The following is an 18,782-nucleotide window of genomic DNA, read 5'->3' as shown; positions in this document are numbered from 1 at the left end:
GAGAAGGACCACTAGTGCAGAAGGGTTTTTTGTTGGGATAATGGCTGGTGAGGTAAGATGCTGCAGTCCTGATGTAGATGTTCCTCCCTAATGTGTGCTATTAATTAAAATAAGAAATCAGGGTGGCTGCTGCCTTTAGATCATGGGTAGGCACACTAAGGCCCGGGGACCAGATCTGGCCCAATTGTCTTCTAAATCTGGTCCTGGAATCAGCATGTTTTTACATGAGTAGTATGTGTGCTTTTATTTAAAATGCATCTCTGGGTTATTTGTGGGGCATAGGAATTCGTTCATTTTTTCTTTCTTTCCAAAATATAGTCCGCCCCCCCACAAGTTCTGAGGAACAGTGACCAGCCCCCTGCTGAAAAAGTTTGCTGACCCCTGCTTTAGATGCTGTTCTGCTTGCCGGGCTTCACACAGACACCTGGTTGGCCACTGTGAGAACAAGATGCTGGGCTAGATGGGACATTGGCTTGATCCAGCAGGCTAATCTTATGCTCTTATGGACAGTCTTACTGTCTATTTTGACCCTTAATCTTTGAATAACCTGTAGCAAAACACAGATTTTAATAGAGCCCAATAGCAGCCTTTGGCAAATGAAATCTTTTATGGGCCTATTTCTCAGCTCTGCTGAGAGAGCAACACTGCTGCCTTAACACACTGCGTTTCCCAAATAAATTATCTTTTCCAATAGCGGAACTATGTGTACATTGAATGTTGTTCTGGGGCAGTTAGGTGATTCTGGGGCAGTGGAGGTTTTGTTTGTTATACAGTGGTACCTCGGGTTACATACGCTTCAGGTTACAGACTCCGCTAACCCAGAAATATTACCTCGGGTTAAGAACTTTGCTTCAGGATAAGAACAGAAATTGTGCTCCGGTGGCACGGCAGCAGCGGGAGGCCCCATTAGCTAATGTGGTGCTTCAGGTTAAGAACAGTTTCAGGTTAAGAACGGGCCTCCGGAATGAATTAAGTACTTAACCCGAGGTACCACTGTACGTGGTGTGTGTGGAGACTTTGTTTCTCTCCTACACTAAGACTGCAATTTTAAGAGGAAGACTGGCATGATGGAGGGAACTAGGGGCCTCTTAACTTGCTCTTCTTGTGACATTTTTCCACTGCAAAATGACCACATCCCAGCCACCCTCAGCTGATAAGACAGCTTTTTAAAATCAAATAAATAAACTGAAATTGTTGAATTGTTGCTGACAAATTTACAGTCTGCATGATAGTCTTCACTAATGGACAGATTTTTGTTATCAGTCAGACTGTTGGCATATGCAGGGTTAGGAATGCATACGTCAGTACAGTATATGTGAAATCAGACTGTTAGGGGGGAAAAGAGAGTTTTGTCTGCAGCAGCAATTTGCATGTTATAATAGGGACACGGATTACAAGACACTGGTGGATTTATGCAGGGCGGCAATCTCGAAAACACATATCTATTATGCACGCTTTACTTCATGGTAAGATGGCCCCTCATTGTGTACTGTATAATGAAATTTAGAAGACACAGATCCTTATTGTTGCTAGATTTTCTGAGGTTCATTCTTCCCCTGATGTATGTACAAACCTTTCATTAATGTTAATGGCAATTATGCACTAAACATGAGAGGAGAAAGAGCTTTCTGTTCCAGGGATGAGAATTGGAGTTTTAAAAGTCATAGCAAAGCTTGCATTTAAGAAGACCACAGCTTTGCAGTTAAGAAGAACATAGCTCTTAATTCTCCTAATAGCAACATATTTCGTCAGTTTTCCTTCTCTTTTTTTTTAAAAAGCGGACTACAAAATCAGTAAAATGCCATGGATGGTTTCAGTGGCTGGGAGCTAGGTTGTTAAAATATTCTGAAGTTTCTTGGTTCTCGATGGAGAGCGTTGTGGCGGACAGCACAAAAATATGTATATTTAGAAATTTAGTCCATTGCATCCACTGTGGTTCTCCCTGCCTCTCTTAATAGCAAGCATCTCTCCAGGCTTCAGCCACTTGGTCAGCCAGGAGTGTAAACCTTGGATGAAATCTATTGGATGTTTCATTGAAATTCTTTTACTGTGTTAGAAGTGTTTTGCCATCACAATTCTTTGAGATAGCAACAGCTGCAGTGTAAAATAGAATGTAAAACAGCATAGTATTGCTGCAGAGACAATAATGAACAAAGGTGACAGTCAAGAGACACAGAACTGCACCTGAAACAGCTATTTATTGCTGATATTGAACAAAGGCACCTTACCCTGTGTCTTTTGTAGGTTTAGCTCGCGTAAGAGACTCGGAGCTGCTGTTTCTCCAGGTCTTTTTGCTCTCTCTTCCTCATAAATGCATACGACAACAAACACAACTTCATTACATATCTTGATAATGTCCAAGATGCATTCCACCCCACCACTCAATGATTTGGGGCAGAGCCTCATGGCATCTGCAACATGTTTATTTGTATTGGTTTATTTAATAACATTTCCCTAGTTTATTTAAAACATTTAAAATTCCAAAGTGGTTTACAACACATAAACACTGATAGAATACAACAATCATTTCAATTCAAATAAAGACCTGGTCTCAGATATTAAGCAGAGCAAGAGGTGTCTTTAACAATATTATCTGAATAGTTAGTATTTCAGTTTCTCCAAATATCAAAAGTCTTAGAGTACAATATTTTTGTACAGTGCCATTGTATATGTATGTAGGTTGTATTTGTATTTGTTAACAATGATGAAAACCGTGTGTGTGTATTATAGTCAATGCAGGAGCTTCCACAATAGGTGGACAATTCCATGCACAGAGAGAGAGAGTTTCTTATAGTTTCTGGAATCTATTTTGATATATAACTCATACATTTCTGTATTTTCCTTCCTTGCACCAGACCCCTGCTGTTAGTTATGCTTCCTCATTTCTCAAAAAGCCAATTTCATTTTATTTGCTTTTCCTTGATTTTCAAAAAGGGCATATAGATGTCCCCTTGCAAAGTATTGTTTTGTATATCTTTCCTCTTGTGCTGTTTCCTTCAGTGAAGTCTGCATGGACCCAGGAACAATGCATAACTTGTGCTGTTTGTCTCTTGAACCTTGATGCACATAGATCAAGAATAATTTAAAGTGCAATTGTACTTTGAAAAGTGACTATGTAAAAAGGCCTCTTGCTGTTCAAAGGGCCTTCTCCCAGTGTGCATTCTGATTCATAACTGCTGGTTTAAGTGACAATGATAATTGTTTTCTCCTTTCTGTTCTGTTAGCTCTGGAGATTGAATCAAGGAAGCAGTGGCAGCGGCGCCGGGTGTGTGTGTCTCTTTGTGAGCATTACTAAAGGACTGCATTATTCATTTCCATTAGTTTATGCCTGTATGAATCCATGTTCACATTGGGTCAAGATTCTCAATGTCTGAGGCAGGTTTCCCCAGTGAAGTAACTAGATGACATGTGCCCTTTAATCCCTAATGCAATCTGAACACCAACCTTCCTCAAGGGGAAAGGTTATTTCCCATGTTGATTGCCAGTTTGTTTCCAGGCCCATGGTGTTCACACTGGTGTTTAAAGCCCTTAATAACTTATGCTTCAGATATCTGAAATGCTGCCTCTATCCCAACCGACCCCCCTCAAGTGTTAAGATAGGCAGAAGGAGGGCGCTTGTCATAGTTCCACCACCATCAGAAGTGTGCCCTACTTTACAAGGGATAAACCTCTATTTGAAGGGCCGTCAGTCCTCTGTTTGGAAGACCTCTCTGTTTGAAGGCCTGTTTGGTCCAAGTGTGGTTTAAAGATAAAGAACCTTAAGAAGGGAGAGCACAGGGGACCTTAATGTCACCCATCAACAATTAACACCTGAGAGTCAGTGACAAGCAGAACCAATTCTAGTTCTGTCCCCATCCTCCTCTCTGCTGATTTCTATTTTTTTTAAGAAGATATTTATTAAGATTTTCCATTTTATACAAACAAAGAAGAAAAGGGAAAAAATTAAAAAGAAAAAATATTAAAAACACATAAATTTCATAACTTATTTTTCAATAACATATTTCCCTGACCTCCTCGTGCCTCCCCTTCTTGTATTCCAGTTCAAATTATTCATCCAGCAAATCCTTATCTCATAGCATTACAGCTAAAAGCCTTATTTTCTATCCATCTTCTTAAATTATTGTAACTTATACTTTTACTTATATCCAAAAAAAGAACGATTTTTTCATATTCTTTTATACCATTACAGCTGATAACCCCTTAATTTCAATCCAACATCACTCAATATTCCTTAATATTACAATATTTTTGCAAATAGTCTTTGAATTTCTTCCATTCTTCTTCTGTCGATTCTTCTCTCTGGTCACGGATTCTGCCAGTCAATTCTGCCAATCCCATAAACTCTCTGCTGATTTCTACAAGGGCCACCCTGTGACTAAGGAGGAGGACAATATCAGGCAGTGGCGTCCTCCAGGCTGGTTGCATTCTGCTTAATATCAGTTGAACATTAGCATTACATGTAGATTTAGGCAAAAGCTGTTTTAATCCTCACGTGTGAAATCACCACAGGAGTATTGACTGATTTAGAATGCCGTATTTTTAATAAAACATTTAATATGGTCATTTGGGGGCTAACAGGGTTAGCATGTCCACTTTTTTTGCTTCACCAGGGTTAAGGTAGGCTTGAACAGACCTTGCCTACGCCTGTTAATAAGAGATGTTCACATTAAGTGGTGTGTGCAGCAGAATCCTAATTGTTGTGAGCCTCCTCAAGCTCTGCCAGACTGTTTCCCCTCTTGATTAGCCAAGGCTACTTATGCCCAAATGTGATTTTATTGCATTTTGTGTGTATCCAATATACAGCTTCATTGTATGCAATGCATGCTAGTAACATGCAGGTGTTGTTTTGCCTCCTTTGTTTCAATAAGCGGTGTTTCACATACAGTGTGTGCATTGTGGGTTTTCAGTGCTAAAACCACTGTGTGAAAGAGACGAAAAGCCTTTGCTGCTCAGATCCTCTCCCGCTTTGCGTTGTTTTTGAGGCTCTGAAAAAGGAGATAAGTATTAGATCCTAGAGTGCCCTAGCACCTGATGCCAAGACATGTTGCTCTAATCAGTTAGTCCTTAGCCTAGGGTGTGTCAAGAATGGGACCAGGGCAATATTTCCAATCACGACACCATTCAGGTGCTGTACGGAAATCAGAACAGGGTGCCTGGAGGCAATTCACAGCTTCATGTTAATTTCACGGTCATGGCAGAATCCACAGAGATCTGCAGATTATTTCTGTCAAGACTTCTGCAGAAAGCAGCTCAGTTGCCCATGTTTCCCACTGCCAAGATGGCTGCAGCACAAAATAATTGATGCCATTTAAACGAGTGCATTGTTCAAAATAAAAAAAGCAAGTCTCCATATAATCAGAAAATAACACTGACTGTGAAGGTTGCTATCTGGATTTGCAAAATGCTGGTCTGTTTCCTCCTTGTGTCCAAAAGGTCTTGGTGCTTCTCTGTATCGGGTGCAATGGTTCAGTTCACTGTGTTAAGTGAGGGTTTAGCATTACAAAGGAGGAAAGGGGAGCTTGGGAACCTGAGCTTCACTGCGGCTTGTCCACATTACAGTACTGACAAATACAGCCAGTGTGTCTTCAAGGAACACTGGGCAGCTGATCATTGTAGTTGATTGCAACATTGTAGGAGTGTAGGTGATTGCTACATTGTAGGAGTGCTACTGAAATTGCTTCCCCTGGAAATGCGAAATACCATTAATATGTGCAGATTGTGTTCAATTTTGTTCAATAAACTAGTATCTATTTCTTAAGCGTTGAAATTAGAACTTGAAATTGGAGGGATATTGTTCTTCAAAATCGACATTAATTACAGCCCTTTCCTAATTTTCCTGAATGCATTATGCTGCTGAATGTCAGTACAGTACCTCACAACTACTAATATATATTTTCCTACAGTGAATTATTTTTTGTAAGCTATGAAGGTTTGTGATAGGTTATGTGAGGGAAATGAGAATAGTAAGTGACAAAATGGAGATGGGGACAGGTGTCATGAAAATGATGGGATACATTATTTTTTAATTTCTTTGAAAATGTGTATTTAAATCTAGATTTTCAAGATAGGCTACAAAAGAGAGCCATAAAACAAAAATAAAACAGATCAAAAACATTAGATATAAAAGCAATTATAGTAACAGTAAAAATACAAAAAATACAAACTTTTAAAAAAAATTGTCAAAAACATGGCTCTCTGGGCAGCCCAGTCCAATGGGCGGCATATAAATAATAAGATGATGATTATTATTATGCAAGCCTACAGAGTGGCAGGGATATGTAGAGAAGGACCTCTGGTGCCAGACGTAACAAACAGGTAGGTTTCTGTGGAAGGAAGTGATCACTTAGGTGCAAGTGTGAAAAGTTTTTATGCAGCTGGAGATTAAAATCAGTTTGAATTGCACTCAGAAATGAACAGGAAGCGACTGCAAGATATGATCTGACTGACCAGGTCAGCAATCTTGTTGCTGAAATAGGGAAAGTGTGTGTAGAAATGCATATACTGAAAATAAAATACAAAAATGTGTTATGTTAGGGGAAATTACTTTGCATAAATGTGTACATTAGTCGAAACTGCATATAAGAATATGTTTATTAAGAGTAATCTTTATATTTTCCATTCAAACTATCATGTTAGGAAGAAGATTTTAGGCAAATGAGTTATACTTCGTAGAAGAAATTGTCCTGGAATCTCTGCCTAAAAAGGCAAATGCAAGATGAAATGATTATATTGATCAGAAAATAAAGCAATTGCATGTTTGGAAGATTGATTTAATATTTCTTTCTATCTCTTTTTGCATTCTCTCTCTTTCATTGGTACTAAAAATTGTAACATAGATAAGTTTTTTCCTTGATTTTTTCCAATGTGCTTTTCAGATATGAAGGAATAACCAAGACTTGGTCCTGTAATGTTAACAGTAGAACAGGCACTGCCTACTTCATAACATAACCCTTTAGAAAAAATTACAGACACAAACTGAATCCTGTGTTGTTGTTTTTATCTCTTTTTTTGTAGAAAAAAAGAATTCTAAAGGGCTCAATTGAACTATCAAAGATAAAGTGTGTAGAAATTGTGAAAAGTGATATAACAATTCCATGTCACTATAAATTCCCTTTCCAGGTAAGTGAAAGTTTGTGACTCTGGGCCAGCTGTCCTATTAGGCAGAGTGATGAAGCCACATCAGGCATGAAAGGGTAGCAAGTATTTAGATATTTAATTCATTTTTGCTTCCAGAGAGAAGCAAAAGAGGTGGAGTTTTCTATTTTAGATGACAAATAACTTTGCTTGCCTTAAATTGCCTTTCACCTTGACTTTGCCTGGGGTGGGGTGAGGGGCGATTGGCTAAGCCTCAGGAAGCAAGGTGTCTTCTTGGTCCAGCCCTATCAGTTCCATAACCTAAGCTGGGCTAAATCAACCAGTTTGACAAGTACCAGAGTCAGAGAGACTTTTCTGTAGCTAACAGTGCTCAGACTGTGGAGCTTCTTCCCTGAGGGGATATGTTAAGCCTCAATTTTTCACTTTTAAGCGTATCTGGAAAATGTTTATTTTCCTATTTCTTAACTGCACAAGAACGAATTTGGGTATCTGGAGGGGAAATTCAACATTAGGAAAAACTCAGCTGGCTTTCCTTTTCTAAAAGACAATTCCTAACCCTTTCGGCAGCAGTTAGCTTTTGAGCTAGATGCAGATTAGAGTAACATGGGTGATTTATTTGACTCATGCAACTGGAGATAATTTGGCAAATAATTGAATTATTTATTTCTGCTACAGATATATAGATAGATAGATGATAGATAGATAGATATCCATGCCATATTTTGACTTTTAAAGAGTACTTACGGTATGTCAGAAGTAGGTTATTTTCCTATTTGGCCTGGAATGTATTCTATGCACCTTTTTTCATGTTGTAGATTTTTCATGACAACTATCTGCTGTACGTCTTTGCTCCCAGCCAAGCGAGCTGTCAGAAATGGGTGCTGGCTCTGAAAGAAGGTAACTGATCACAGTGTAACCTCTCAGGTCAATAAATATTCTAAGAGCAGGATCAAAACTATTGTTGTAGCATAAACTTTAATGACTCAGAGCCCACTTCAACCACTTTCACATATGCTGCCAATACTGCATGTCTACTATTGAGTTCCTTTTGAGTGCAATCGTCCTGTTGAGTTCCATGGGATTTACTCCCCAGTAAAGTATGAGCACAACTGCCTCCTGAAATGCTTATAAGCCTCTCTCCTGCTGTCAGCATACATATATAAAAGACAGAAATGCTGCTACAAAAACCTTTGTATAATATTTTTTTGATTGATTGATTGATTGATGGGCATGCAGGAAGGCAATTTCTGCTTCAGCTCGTATGCTGTCTTTGTGTCACTTTTGAGCTGAATTGTGAGTTGCTGGCACTCTGGACTGAACCATTTCAGACTGCAAATGAGGGGTCATATCTTTTTGTTTGTCCCCCAGTGTGGGCAAAAGCACCGAAGCTTCCTTCACATAGTAAATACGTAAACACAACAGCAAGAATGTTTTAGCATTCCCCCATATGCTAGGGACTATCACTGAAATGGTATAAAAATACCTATAGTAAATAATTTTCTGTCCATGCTAGGGACTTTTGACATAGGGAAACTTATTATTTTTTAAATGCAACAACCACGATCCCCACATCGGTAATTTAAAATAGTGCAGTCTGGAATCTGTTGCTTCACTCCATGTAACATAGCTGTTACATATTCAGTAATCCAGCTGTATTTCTTTTGGAAATTTGGCCTAGCCAAAGAAGAGAAATTATTGTATCTCTGTTGGCTGGCCACTTCCAATTGTAGCCCACAATGATGGGATGGACCAGATGTGCCCCTCTGCATGTGGAATGTAATTTTCAGCTACACTGAGCCTTCTGTCACACCTTCTCCTTCGCACTCACTGGCAGTTTATATGGGAGGTACTATAACAGCATTTTTCATCAGAATGCCACATAACGATAAAGATTGGTAGCCATTGTCAAGATGGATAGGCTGGGGAAATTTGACACAATCTTAATTTTTCCATCCGACTTTTTCCAGAAACTAGGAACAACAACAATTTGGTGGCAAAGTTTCACCCAAATTTCTGGATAGATGGGAGATGGAGATGCTGTGCTCAGGGAGAAAAACTGGCAACAGGCTGTGTGGAGTATGTTCCAGCCAATACTGGTATGTAATTCATTCCAAGTGTCCTCATCCCTTCTGAATCAGTACTGAATTGATGATTTACCCTGATGTATGATGCTTTAATTTAGATGAGATATCAAGCAAGCACCTGGTCACCTTTGACAGTTGATATCCCATGCCATGTTTAGTGCTCCCTTGTGTTTAATTAAGTCTTCGCTCACACACATAAAGCTTATTGCAAGCTGTCTGTGTTCTGTGGTTTGACTCACTCACTCGAGTGATCTGTTTATGCTATTGTTTGAACCCCTGGCATAGATTTACTGGTTGTCCTTGGCACTAGAGGTCCACAGCCTCAGTGTTGCCCATCTGCAAAATGGCTACATGTTATATGAAATGTCTTCTAAATCCTTTGTTCTTTAATAATTAGTTGCATGGTTGTATGCTCCGTATAGTATGCAGCTGGCTTTGGCTGCTTGAGTTCTCTGCTCTACTTGCAGTTTTATTTATTGCTTTGACACAAGGGTGGGGTTTCCCCCCTTCATTTTGATGGCTTTAGAACCTCAGGCCCTGGGGCCAAATGCAGCCCTTACACCTATTTGTCTGGCCCTCAGGACTTCCCCCAAGGCCACCCCACTCACTGGCTCTGCACTACACCCTCCTTTAGCCTGGCTGGAATGACTTCTTGAACTGTGATATCTCTCGTTTGCATGGATGGAAAGATGGGTAGGAGTGTGTAGAAACCTCTGACGTGTGTGGCTGCTGGAATGCAGCCTCTTGTACAAAAGGAAGAGTCATAGAACTCTAGATTTGGAAGGGACCACAAAGGTCATCTAGTCCAACCCCCTGCAATGCAGGAATGTTTTACCCAATATGGGGCTTGAACCCACAAGCCTGAGATTAAGATACTGATTTGTCCTGCCCACTTTTCCCTCTAGCCCTTCTGGAGGAAAAGCAACCCTTGGGCTGAAAAAAACATTCCCCTCCCTTGTGTTAGACAGATCAGTGATTACCCTGGTATTAACCAGCCTCAGGGTATTTGTAAGCATGTGGAATATCCATGTCTCTGAAGTATACAAAGTATTTTCCATGGGGATTACTCCACCCTCTCTTTGCTGGATCCACTGTGCATCAGAGCTCCTGCTCCTTTACTGCTAAATTTCCTGCTGCATAAAGCTCTGCCTACTGCTGGGCTGGCCAGTGAGAAGCAACAAGCTCCATCCCTTGGCGCTGATACCGAGTGGGACCTGGTGGAGCCAAGAAGTGAGGCCAGGAAGGCTTAACACTTCTTGGGCTTACTTGTTACCCGAGGGCCTTCTGGCGGTTCCCTCATTGCAAGGTGAGGTTACAGGGGACCAGGCAGAGGGCCTTCTCAGTAGTGGTGCCCGCCCTGCAGAACGCCCTCCCATCAGATGTCAAGGAAATAAACAACTATCTGGCTTTTAGAAGACATCTGAAAGCAACCCTGTTTAGGGAAGTTTTTAATGTTTGATGTTTTATCATGTTTTTAATATTCTGTTGGGAGACGTCCAGAGTGGCTGGGGAAACCCAGCCAGATGGGCTGGGTATAAATAATTGCTGTTCTTGTTGTTATTTATTATTATTATTATCAATGTTCACCCAGCTGCAATAGTTTGACCTTTCAGGTTTTGGCAACCTTGGTAAGTGGGCAATGTGCTTCATACAGCAATGCTCATGTTTAACGTAGTTTCATAACGGCACTGTATAAATGTGTGACTGCTATTGTGGGGAATGGAAACTGGGTCCAAAAGTGGGGAGAATAGTGAATGCCATTAAAATTTATAGTTTTGGGAGTGGTTAATATGAACCTCAGAGACAGAACTTGCAGGTCTGCTTTGGGCCGGTTCAAATGAAGGTTTGCTATAATATGATTGTAAGAAAGTACTACTTCAGGTCTGCTTGCCTGAAGCCTCTGGCCGTGTGGTTAATTAACCGTTCTTCCCCATGCCCATGCCCAGTCTCTGAGCCACTGCAAAGTGTGGTGAGAGTTGCTTCATTGCAGGAACAGAAACTGCAGAGCAACCAACTCTCCATTTGAAAACAGAGCCACCCTGTGGCTGTTTGAATTTGCCCAGATTTGTAGGATTATGATAGTTCTTTCTACTTTCAGAGGAGGTTTGAAAAAGGGCAACCACCCCCTGTGAGGAAAGGTTGCAGTATTTGGGACTGGTTACAGATAGGTAGCCGTGTTGGTCTGTCATAGTCAAAACAAAAAAAAAAATTTTTTTTTAAAATTTTTTGTTTTGTTTTGAGTATTTGGGACTGTTTTGCTTAGAGAGAAGGCGAGTAAAAGGCGGCAGGACGGAAGTTTATAAAATTGTACATGGTACAGAGAAAGTGGGTAGATCGAAGTTTTTCATCCTCTCTCATAACACTAGGAATGGACATTCAAAGAAGTTGAATGTTAAAAGATTCAGAACAGATAAAAGAAACCACTGCTTCACACATTGCTTAGCTAAACTATGGAGCTTTCTCCCACAGGAGGCAGGGATGGCCACCAACTTGGATGGCTTTTAAAAAGGGTTAAATTCATGGGGAACAAGGTTATCGGCAGCTACTAGCCGCTTTGGTTATGTTCTGCCTCCACAGTCAGAGGCATTATACCTCTGAATACCAGTTTCTGGGAACGGCAGGTGAGTAGAGTGCAGTTGGGCATCCCACAGGCATCTGGTTGGTCACTGTAAGAGCAGGATGTTGGACAAGGTGGGCCTTTGGCCTGATCCAGCAGGCTTGTCTTTTGTTCTTTATGCTTTGGTCTAAACATGAATCATATTGTTGGTAAGCGTTTCTTTTTCTTTTTCTAGTCTCCAAGAAACCTCTTCCCCCAACTCCAGAGGATAACTGGGTGAGCGTAAAGAAATGGCACAGGCATAGTGATGAAGTGCAACGTTGTTAAAATTCAAATATGTTCAGATATTTCTATAATATTTGCATGTATCCAAAGGCCGGCTCCCTCAGCCAATAAAGTGAGATGAGCGCTGCAACCCCAGAGTCGGCAACGACTGGACCTAATGGTCAGGGGTCCTTTTACCTTTAAAGGAACACCTATATAGCTATCTATCTATATCTATCTATCTATCATCTGTCTATCTATCTATCAGTACTTTTCCGTCTATAAGACTCCCCCATGTATAAGGAACCCCCCCCCCCATTTTTGGGGACTCGGTTGTAAGAAAATGAGAGGAGATGGCCCAAGTTGTTGAGCTTCTCCCCCCACGCAGCTGTGGGCAGGAAACACTCCCTAGATGGATTACCGCTCGCTGCAGCATCGAGAAAAGTTGCGCTCCCGCCAACCGGCTGGCTGGCTGGCAGGTGCGCTTCTTCTCCCCACCCCCACCCCCACCCCCACCCCCATGCTACTACCCATGTATTGGACAACCCCATTTTTATGACACGATTTTTTAGTCAAAAAACCTTGTCTAATACACGGAAAAATATGGTATGCACTTGTCTCGTAATCATTTTTAAATAGTAATTTTGGTTGTGTCTTTGGGAAAATATAGTAAGGGTCCTGAACTGGGTATATATCTTCTTCCCATGTATAGCTTTGAAGTGCAGTATTTCATAGTTTAGGATTTAAGTACTGTATGCAGTAGTTTAAATCATTCATATGTGCAGAAGACTGTTGTGTGTCTCCAGTGCATGTATGATGTAACGTGAGTCGCAGGCATTTTAATATACTTATTATTTTCATATGCTTAATCTGGGCAATCTTTCCATCCTAAAATGGGAATGGAAAGATTGTGAGTATCTGACACATTGACTGGGTTCATACATGAAGTCCTACTTTGGTTTATCTGTCTCCAAACTAACCACCAGCTGTAGCCAAGGTTTGCCCTACAGTTTACAGCTTGTGCTTTGCCTGAGAGAGCTAAATAGTGAGTCTTATGTCAGTGTAGCGCAGCAGCAAAACTACAGGGGAGGAGTGAAGTGGCCACAGTCTTATCTTCTAGAGCCCACACATGCAAGTGAGCTCACACATTTAAGTGTGACATGCAAGCTAGAACACTGGGTAAACATACAGATGTATTTCTTGTAGTTAATTTTGCATATTTAATATGGCTCATTCGAGGGTTTTTTTTTTGTTATTTCTGTACAGAGATTATTTGCAGAGTCCAAGGAATCTCCAGTAATAGCCATTTATGACTACAGTGCACAGAATCCTCAGGAGCTGGAATTACGGTGTAACGAAGAATACCATGTTATTGATAACTCTGAGGTCCACTGGTGGTTGGTTCAGGATAGAAATGGGTAGGTAGGCCATTTGCTTTGAGTTTCTCTTCTTTTTGTAATTGCAGACACAGAATTAATAGCCACACAGCTTTCTCAGACTGTACTGCTTCCTGCTCAGATTGATGGTTACTGGACTCCATCTATAAATATAGTTTGGAAGCTTATCCTCTGTTACCAGTAATAGCCCTTTGTAGAGGAGAGTTTAAAAGGCTTCGTGCTATTATAAACCATTTTAATTCATGTATACTTTGGGTGGAAGATGCCTGGGTTTCTAGTGTACTAATATTAGAGCATTCTGTTTTTAACAGGCACGAAGGATATGTACCAAGCAGCTATGTGGTAGAAAAATCACCAGAAAATCTGCAAATATATGAGTAAGATTGTTTTTCTTCTTTAGCTACAACATTGGCTTGGATCCCAGCTAGCCACAAATGGAAGAGTTCATTCCATTTGCAGAGGGAACTGGGATCTAGCATAGTAGAAGGCACCCTGGGGTACAGGGACAAGGCTGGACTTTTCAACAATCTCTTCTTTCCCTGCACTGTGTTTCAGCCTCCAGAGGTTTCCCAAAGCCCCTAAAGCATATTTTTAAGGGTACAGGGGAAAGGTGAAATACATGAAAGGCTACTGACTTCTTTCTGCTGATGTGAGCGTCTTGCTGCTGATGGGGCACTCCTGCTGGCAAACGCTTAAATAGATCTAAGGCCAAGCGATTATTACTACAAAGGGGGTGAGAATTCAGTTGAGTAGATTTTTTTAAAAAACCTTCCAAATGAAGGTGTAAATTTGTTTCAGGTTTGGGAGGGTTGAACTGATAGACAGGATTGTGGAACTAGTGAAAGGGGATATTATCTGTTCAAGGGGCAGAAAGCTATTTCAAGGAATATTTAGTCTGCTGAATTGTGGAGAGTAACTCTCCTTTTCCTTTACCAGACGTGGCCATAGCCATGCAGTTTTTGCATGCACTGAACATTCAGAATCTGCTTAATTTGTACTGATTAATGAATTCTGATTTCCTTAGTATGTTCTTCACAAATTAACATGGATGATAGTTCATGAGCCATTTTATGTGCAGCATAAAAACAAGAAAGTAACCCAAATAACTCCAAAGCCAAGGAGTTTACAGCTAAAGCTGTACAGCCTAACCTCACATTCTGGGACTTTTTTGACCATTGCAGGTGGTACAACAAGAGTATCAGCAGAAGCAAGGCAGAAGCCCTGCTCAAGGAAGAGGTAAAGTGAATTCCCTATGGTGATGGTCTTTTATTTTTCTTTTATATATATATTTTATGCTTTGGTTACTTTGAACATGTTGCAAAAGAGACATCTTGGGGAAATGCAACAACACTCTTAGTAGCATCATGTGCTCCTGATGTTCAACATGTCCTATAAGACCAGGGCTTTTACAATGGTGGCATCTGTGCCACACTGAAATGTGCTTCCAGTGAACATCAGGCAAAAACCTACAGGGATTTTAAGGTGCCTTATAAGATTTGATCTGTCTACTCAGGCTTTCTCAGAGGAGTAATCTAGCTATGTTTATATAGTAATTTGATCTAGTGATTTGCAATGTATTTTGTATATGTTTTAGTAATGTAATTTTATTGGGGGAAGGGTTCGGTTGTCACAATGCTACAATATTCTTTTTTCCCCTTATTGGTAGTTCTACAGATATTATTTTAATTAATTTAAAATAATGATTTTTAAAGTCACTATCCAATCCTCTGTCACCTGAATTGCCTGATTATATAATTTGCTGGGTTGTAAGTAGTAATCTTTCCACCACCAGTTCCAGGCAGGTGTCTCTCCCATCCTTACCTGGTTGAACCTGGACCTTATGTTCTACCACTGAGCTGCAGTCTTCCTCTAAAAAGCAGGATGAAATATAATACATTATGCTAACCAAGCGTCTTTGAGGATTGCCTCTTTCTTTTCTCATATTTGTACCACCTGTGTTTGTTCTTTTTAAAAGAAGCCCAAGTTCCTGCCTTAGCACCAGCACCATTATACTTTGTTCTAGGTCAGGCGGAGATGTGAATTGGGGGAATGGTGATATGGCTTCAGCCACTTAGTTTAGGGATTCTGAAGCCTCTGTTGCATCACTGTTCATCGCCTCTGATTTTCTCCTCCTTTTCAGGGTAAGGAAGGAGCCTTCATGGTGAGAGATTCAAGGCAACCTGGCACATACACGGTCTCAGTTTTCACAAAGGCTTTGAGGCAAGTCAAATCCCAGTGGATGTTTGCTGTGGTTCTGTTATTTGGGTTTTTGTTTCTTGTGTTTTGTAAAAGGAAATAACAATATTGATTTTAAAAACTGAGAGTCTCTTTAAATATTTTGACAAGCATGACAGCTTTCTGTTCTCTTCCTCCCAAAACATGTGTTTGAACCGTAATAAAAATGGGAACATTATTCCCTGAAAATGTCACGGCAGAAATCTTGATGCACAGTGTTGTATCAGTTGTAAATTCCTGCATTTATTTCACATGACAGATTGGCTACACACACACACACACACGCACACACAAATCAGTAAATGTAAATTTGATCACACTAAATTAACAGATCCAGAGAGTGGCCTTTTCTGCAGTGGCTCCCTGTTTGTGGAATGCTCTCTCCAGGATGGTTTACCTGGCACCTTCATTATATATCTTTAGCTGCCAGGTGAAAACATTCTTCTTCAACCAGGGCTTTGGTTGATTAATATCACACGACATTATAAATGAGGGTTTTTTTTGGGGGGGGAATATTGTTTTGTTTTGTTTTTGTTATAACTATTTATTTTGTGCTTTTATCAGGGGGTTTATTGAACCGCCCTGAGATCTTCAGATGAAGGGCAGTATATAAATCTAATTAATATATCAATAACGATTATAATTTTATTATTTATACCCTGTCCATCTGGCAATAATAATATTGAATCATTTAACAAGGTATCAAACATATCTGTCCCCAAACTTTCCAAAGTGTGACCTTCTAAAGGTGCTCTTTCTAATTGTTGTTTAAAGAGAAATAATGGAAGGGTTTCTTTTCACTACCTTTTTAAAAAGTAGAGGCTCCTAGAGTCAAATAAGTGTGTGTTTGTGTGTGTGTGTGTGTGTGTGTGTGTGTGTGTGTGTGTGTATGTCTGTGTTTTCCACTTTGTATCTACAGTATGTGCCCAAAGTTTCACTGATGCTTGGTAATTCTAGTTTGTTTGTTTTTTAGCTGCTTCTATACTGTTTTGAAAGGAAACTTATTTGTTTGTTTTGTCTATTTAAGCAACGAGAACAACCCTGTTATAAAACATTATCACATCAAGGAGACAAGCGACATCCCCAGGAGATACTACTTGGCAGAGAAGCATGTTTTTGATTGTATCCCGGAACTGATCACCTATCACCAGCACAATGCAGGAGGTATGTCCAGGCAAGAACAGGAGAAACAGCTTTGAAATGATCTGAAGATGTTGGGATTTTTTAATACATTTTTTAAAGTTGCTCTGTAAATCAAAAGTTCAGTTCAGCTGTTTTTAAACATGAGTGGTTGGTTTGCAGATGCAACAGTGCCTCTGCAGAGTCTTGGTGTCAGCAGTGGGGAGTTTGGATTGCTCTGTTAATTGAACTTAGTTCCCATAATTGAATTCACACAAATTTCAATGGGAAATAAGTTCAACTAACTTATCCAGCCCTGTGTAAATTACCTGTGTTTCTGATTATCTGAATGATTGTAAGTTATACCTTGTCTCTTATATTTGCCACTCTGGGCCCAAACTTTATACTGACAGAGCTTCATAGAACTTCTTTGGGATGTAACTTCTCTATGAATCATAGTCCTAGACATATTCAAACATATTATGTGAAATGTGGCTGTCATCTATCTCCTTAGTCTCCATTAACTCTTGGCTCCATGGCCCATCTCTTTTCCACCCCTTCCAACAATCAGCAGTCAGTGTCACCTTTTCCTCCAATTCATGTATACATATTTCCCATCATGCAGGTCTTGTTACTCGTTTGAGGTATGCTGTTTGCTCCTGGAGAGAAAAGGCTCCTGTTACTGCGGGCCTAAGCTATGGTGAGGAGACTGCATTGACTTGATTGTGTTTTTATTCTTCAGTTATATTCATTTGGCATAATGGTTCCACTTGTCTATAGAAGTTAATGTTGCATCCATTTTTACTGAGAACAGGCTCACATCAATGAATGGATCAAGTAGAAACGTACTTTTAGCAAAAACAACAGAACCTCATAGTATCTTAAATACTAAGGGTGAAATTCAATGGAACGCTAAGGAGATTGTTCCATCAGTGTAAACATTTCTGCTTGTCCAATAGAACAATTTCCCCTTTCCTCTATCTGTATTCTGTTTTGAGGTCTCCCTGAATGCCCCCCCAAGCAGATTTGGGGAGTGCATGGGGGCAACGGGGGGGGGCGAGCCTTTAAAACAAAATGTGTATGATGGTGCAGTCTAATGGGGAACTGATGAATTACTATAAGAAACTAACCACGTTCCATTATTATCAAGATTAAATTGTCAAAATTTGAATGAAACTTCTCAAACCCTTAAAAACTATTATCATATCTGGGGGTATTGTAAAAGGCCTAGTACTGCTGCACTCCTTTTCTTCCATAAAGCACTACACAGGCTTGAAAGTGTTCTTCTGCTGCCTTATTCTAGGAAAATGGATGATTAATCCTCAGGAACTGACATTTGACCAGGAGATTGGCCTTGGCCAGTTTGGGGTGGTTCATCTTGGTTACTGGCTGGGCCGGATGAAAGTGGCCATAAAAACCATTCGCACAGGAGCCATGTCAGAAGAAGACTTCATTGAGGAGGCCCAAGTCATGATGTAAGCAATCCTGCCGAGGTCCAATACCAGTCAAGGTTCATTACATTGTGTCAAGCCTTTAGAATGATGCCAGGTGAACCCAATGTTGTGTAAAACAGAGACACCATTTCCTAGTATATGAATCGAATGGCAGCATGACTTTTTATCTCTTAGTGCAGCCTTCACTAATGTCCAGTTTTGGACAATCTCTATAACCAGAATTAAAATGTACCGAACGTTGTGCTTCAAATACAGGCTGAAAAGTTGTGGGACATATGAGTGCTTTGTAAGGTTCTCTTTGTCCCCTTTACTTTGGTGGAATTGGTCTTTACTGGAACAATAAGAGCTAATCACTGAATTTCATTTTTTATCTATGTGCAGACATATGCACAAATAAATATTAATGAAGTCATGATGCTTGGAGACTACTTAGTGCAGTCCTATATATCTACTCAGAAATTTGATGGGAGTTATTTCCAGTCCCAGCTAAGGCTATAATTTCAGCCTGAGTTTCTGGTTGATGATGGATCTTTATGTTGTCCTTTTAAACACTGGGCAGTTCTAGAGGGATAAGGAA

General features: G+C 40.2%; 1 protein-coding gene across 1 annotated transcript in view; it reads left to right on the top strand.

Annotated features, from left to right (window-relative positions):
• ITK (IL2 inducible T cell kinase) overlaps positions 1-18,782 on the top strand; it is a 31,263-nt gene that overhangs the window by 3,713 nt on the left and 8,768 nt on the right. The window contains exons 2-12 of the mRNA XM_083594900.1: positions 7,015-7,119; positions 7,911-7,992; positions 9,063-9,191; positions 11,972-12,012; positions 13,267-13,418; positions 13,709-13,774; positions 14,579-14,633; positions 15,538-15,617; positions 16,660-16,796; positions 17,377-17,451; positions 18,055-18,226. Of these exons, the coding sequence (XP_083451026.1) occupies positions 7,015-7,119; positions 7,911-7,992; positions 9,063-9,191; positions 11,972-12,012; positions 13,267-13,418; positions 13,709-13,774; positions 14,579-14,633; positions 15,538-15,617; positions 16,660-16,796; positions 17,377-17,451; positions 18,055-18,226 (1,094 nt within the window). The remainder of the gene's footprint in view (positions 1-7,014; positions 7,120-7,910; positions 7,993-9,062; positions 9,192-11,971; positions 12,013-13,266; positions 13,419-13,708; positions 13,775-14,578; positions 14,634-15,537; positions 15,618-16,659; positions 16,797-17,376; positions 17,452-18,054; positions 18,227-18,782) is intronic.

This window comes from Podarcis filfolensis (assembly GCF_964270895.1).
Source record: "Podarcis filfolensis genome assembly, chromosome: 2".
Lineage (NCBI taxonomy): Eukaryota > Metazoa > Chordata > Lepidosauria > Squamata > Lacertidae > Podarcis > Podarcis filfolensis.
Note: the sequence above shows the minus strand (reverse complement) of the source record. Positions and strands in the feature narration are given on the sequence as shown.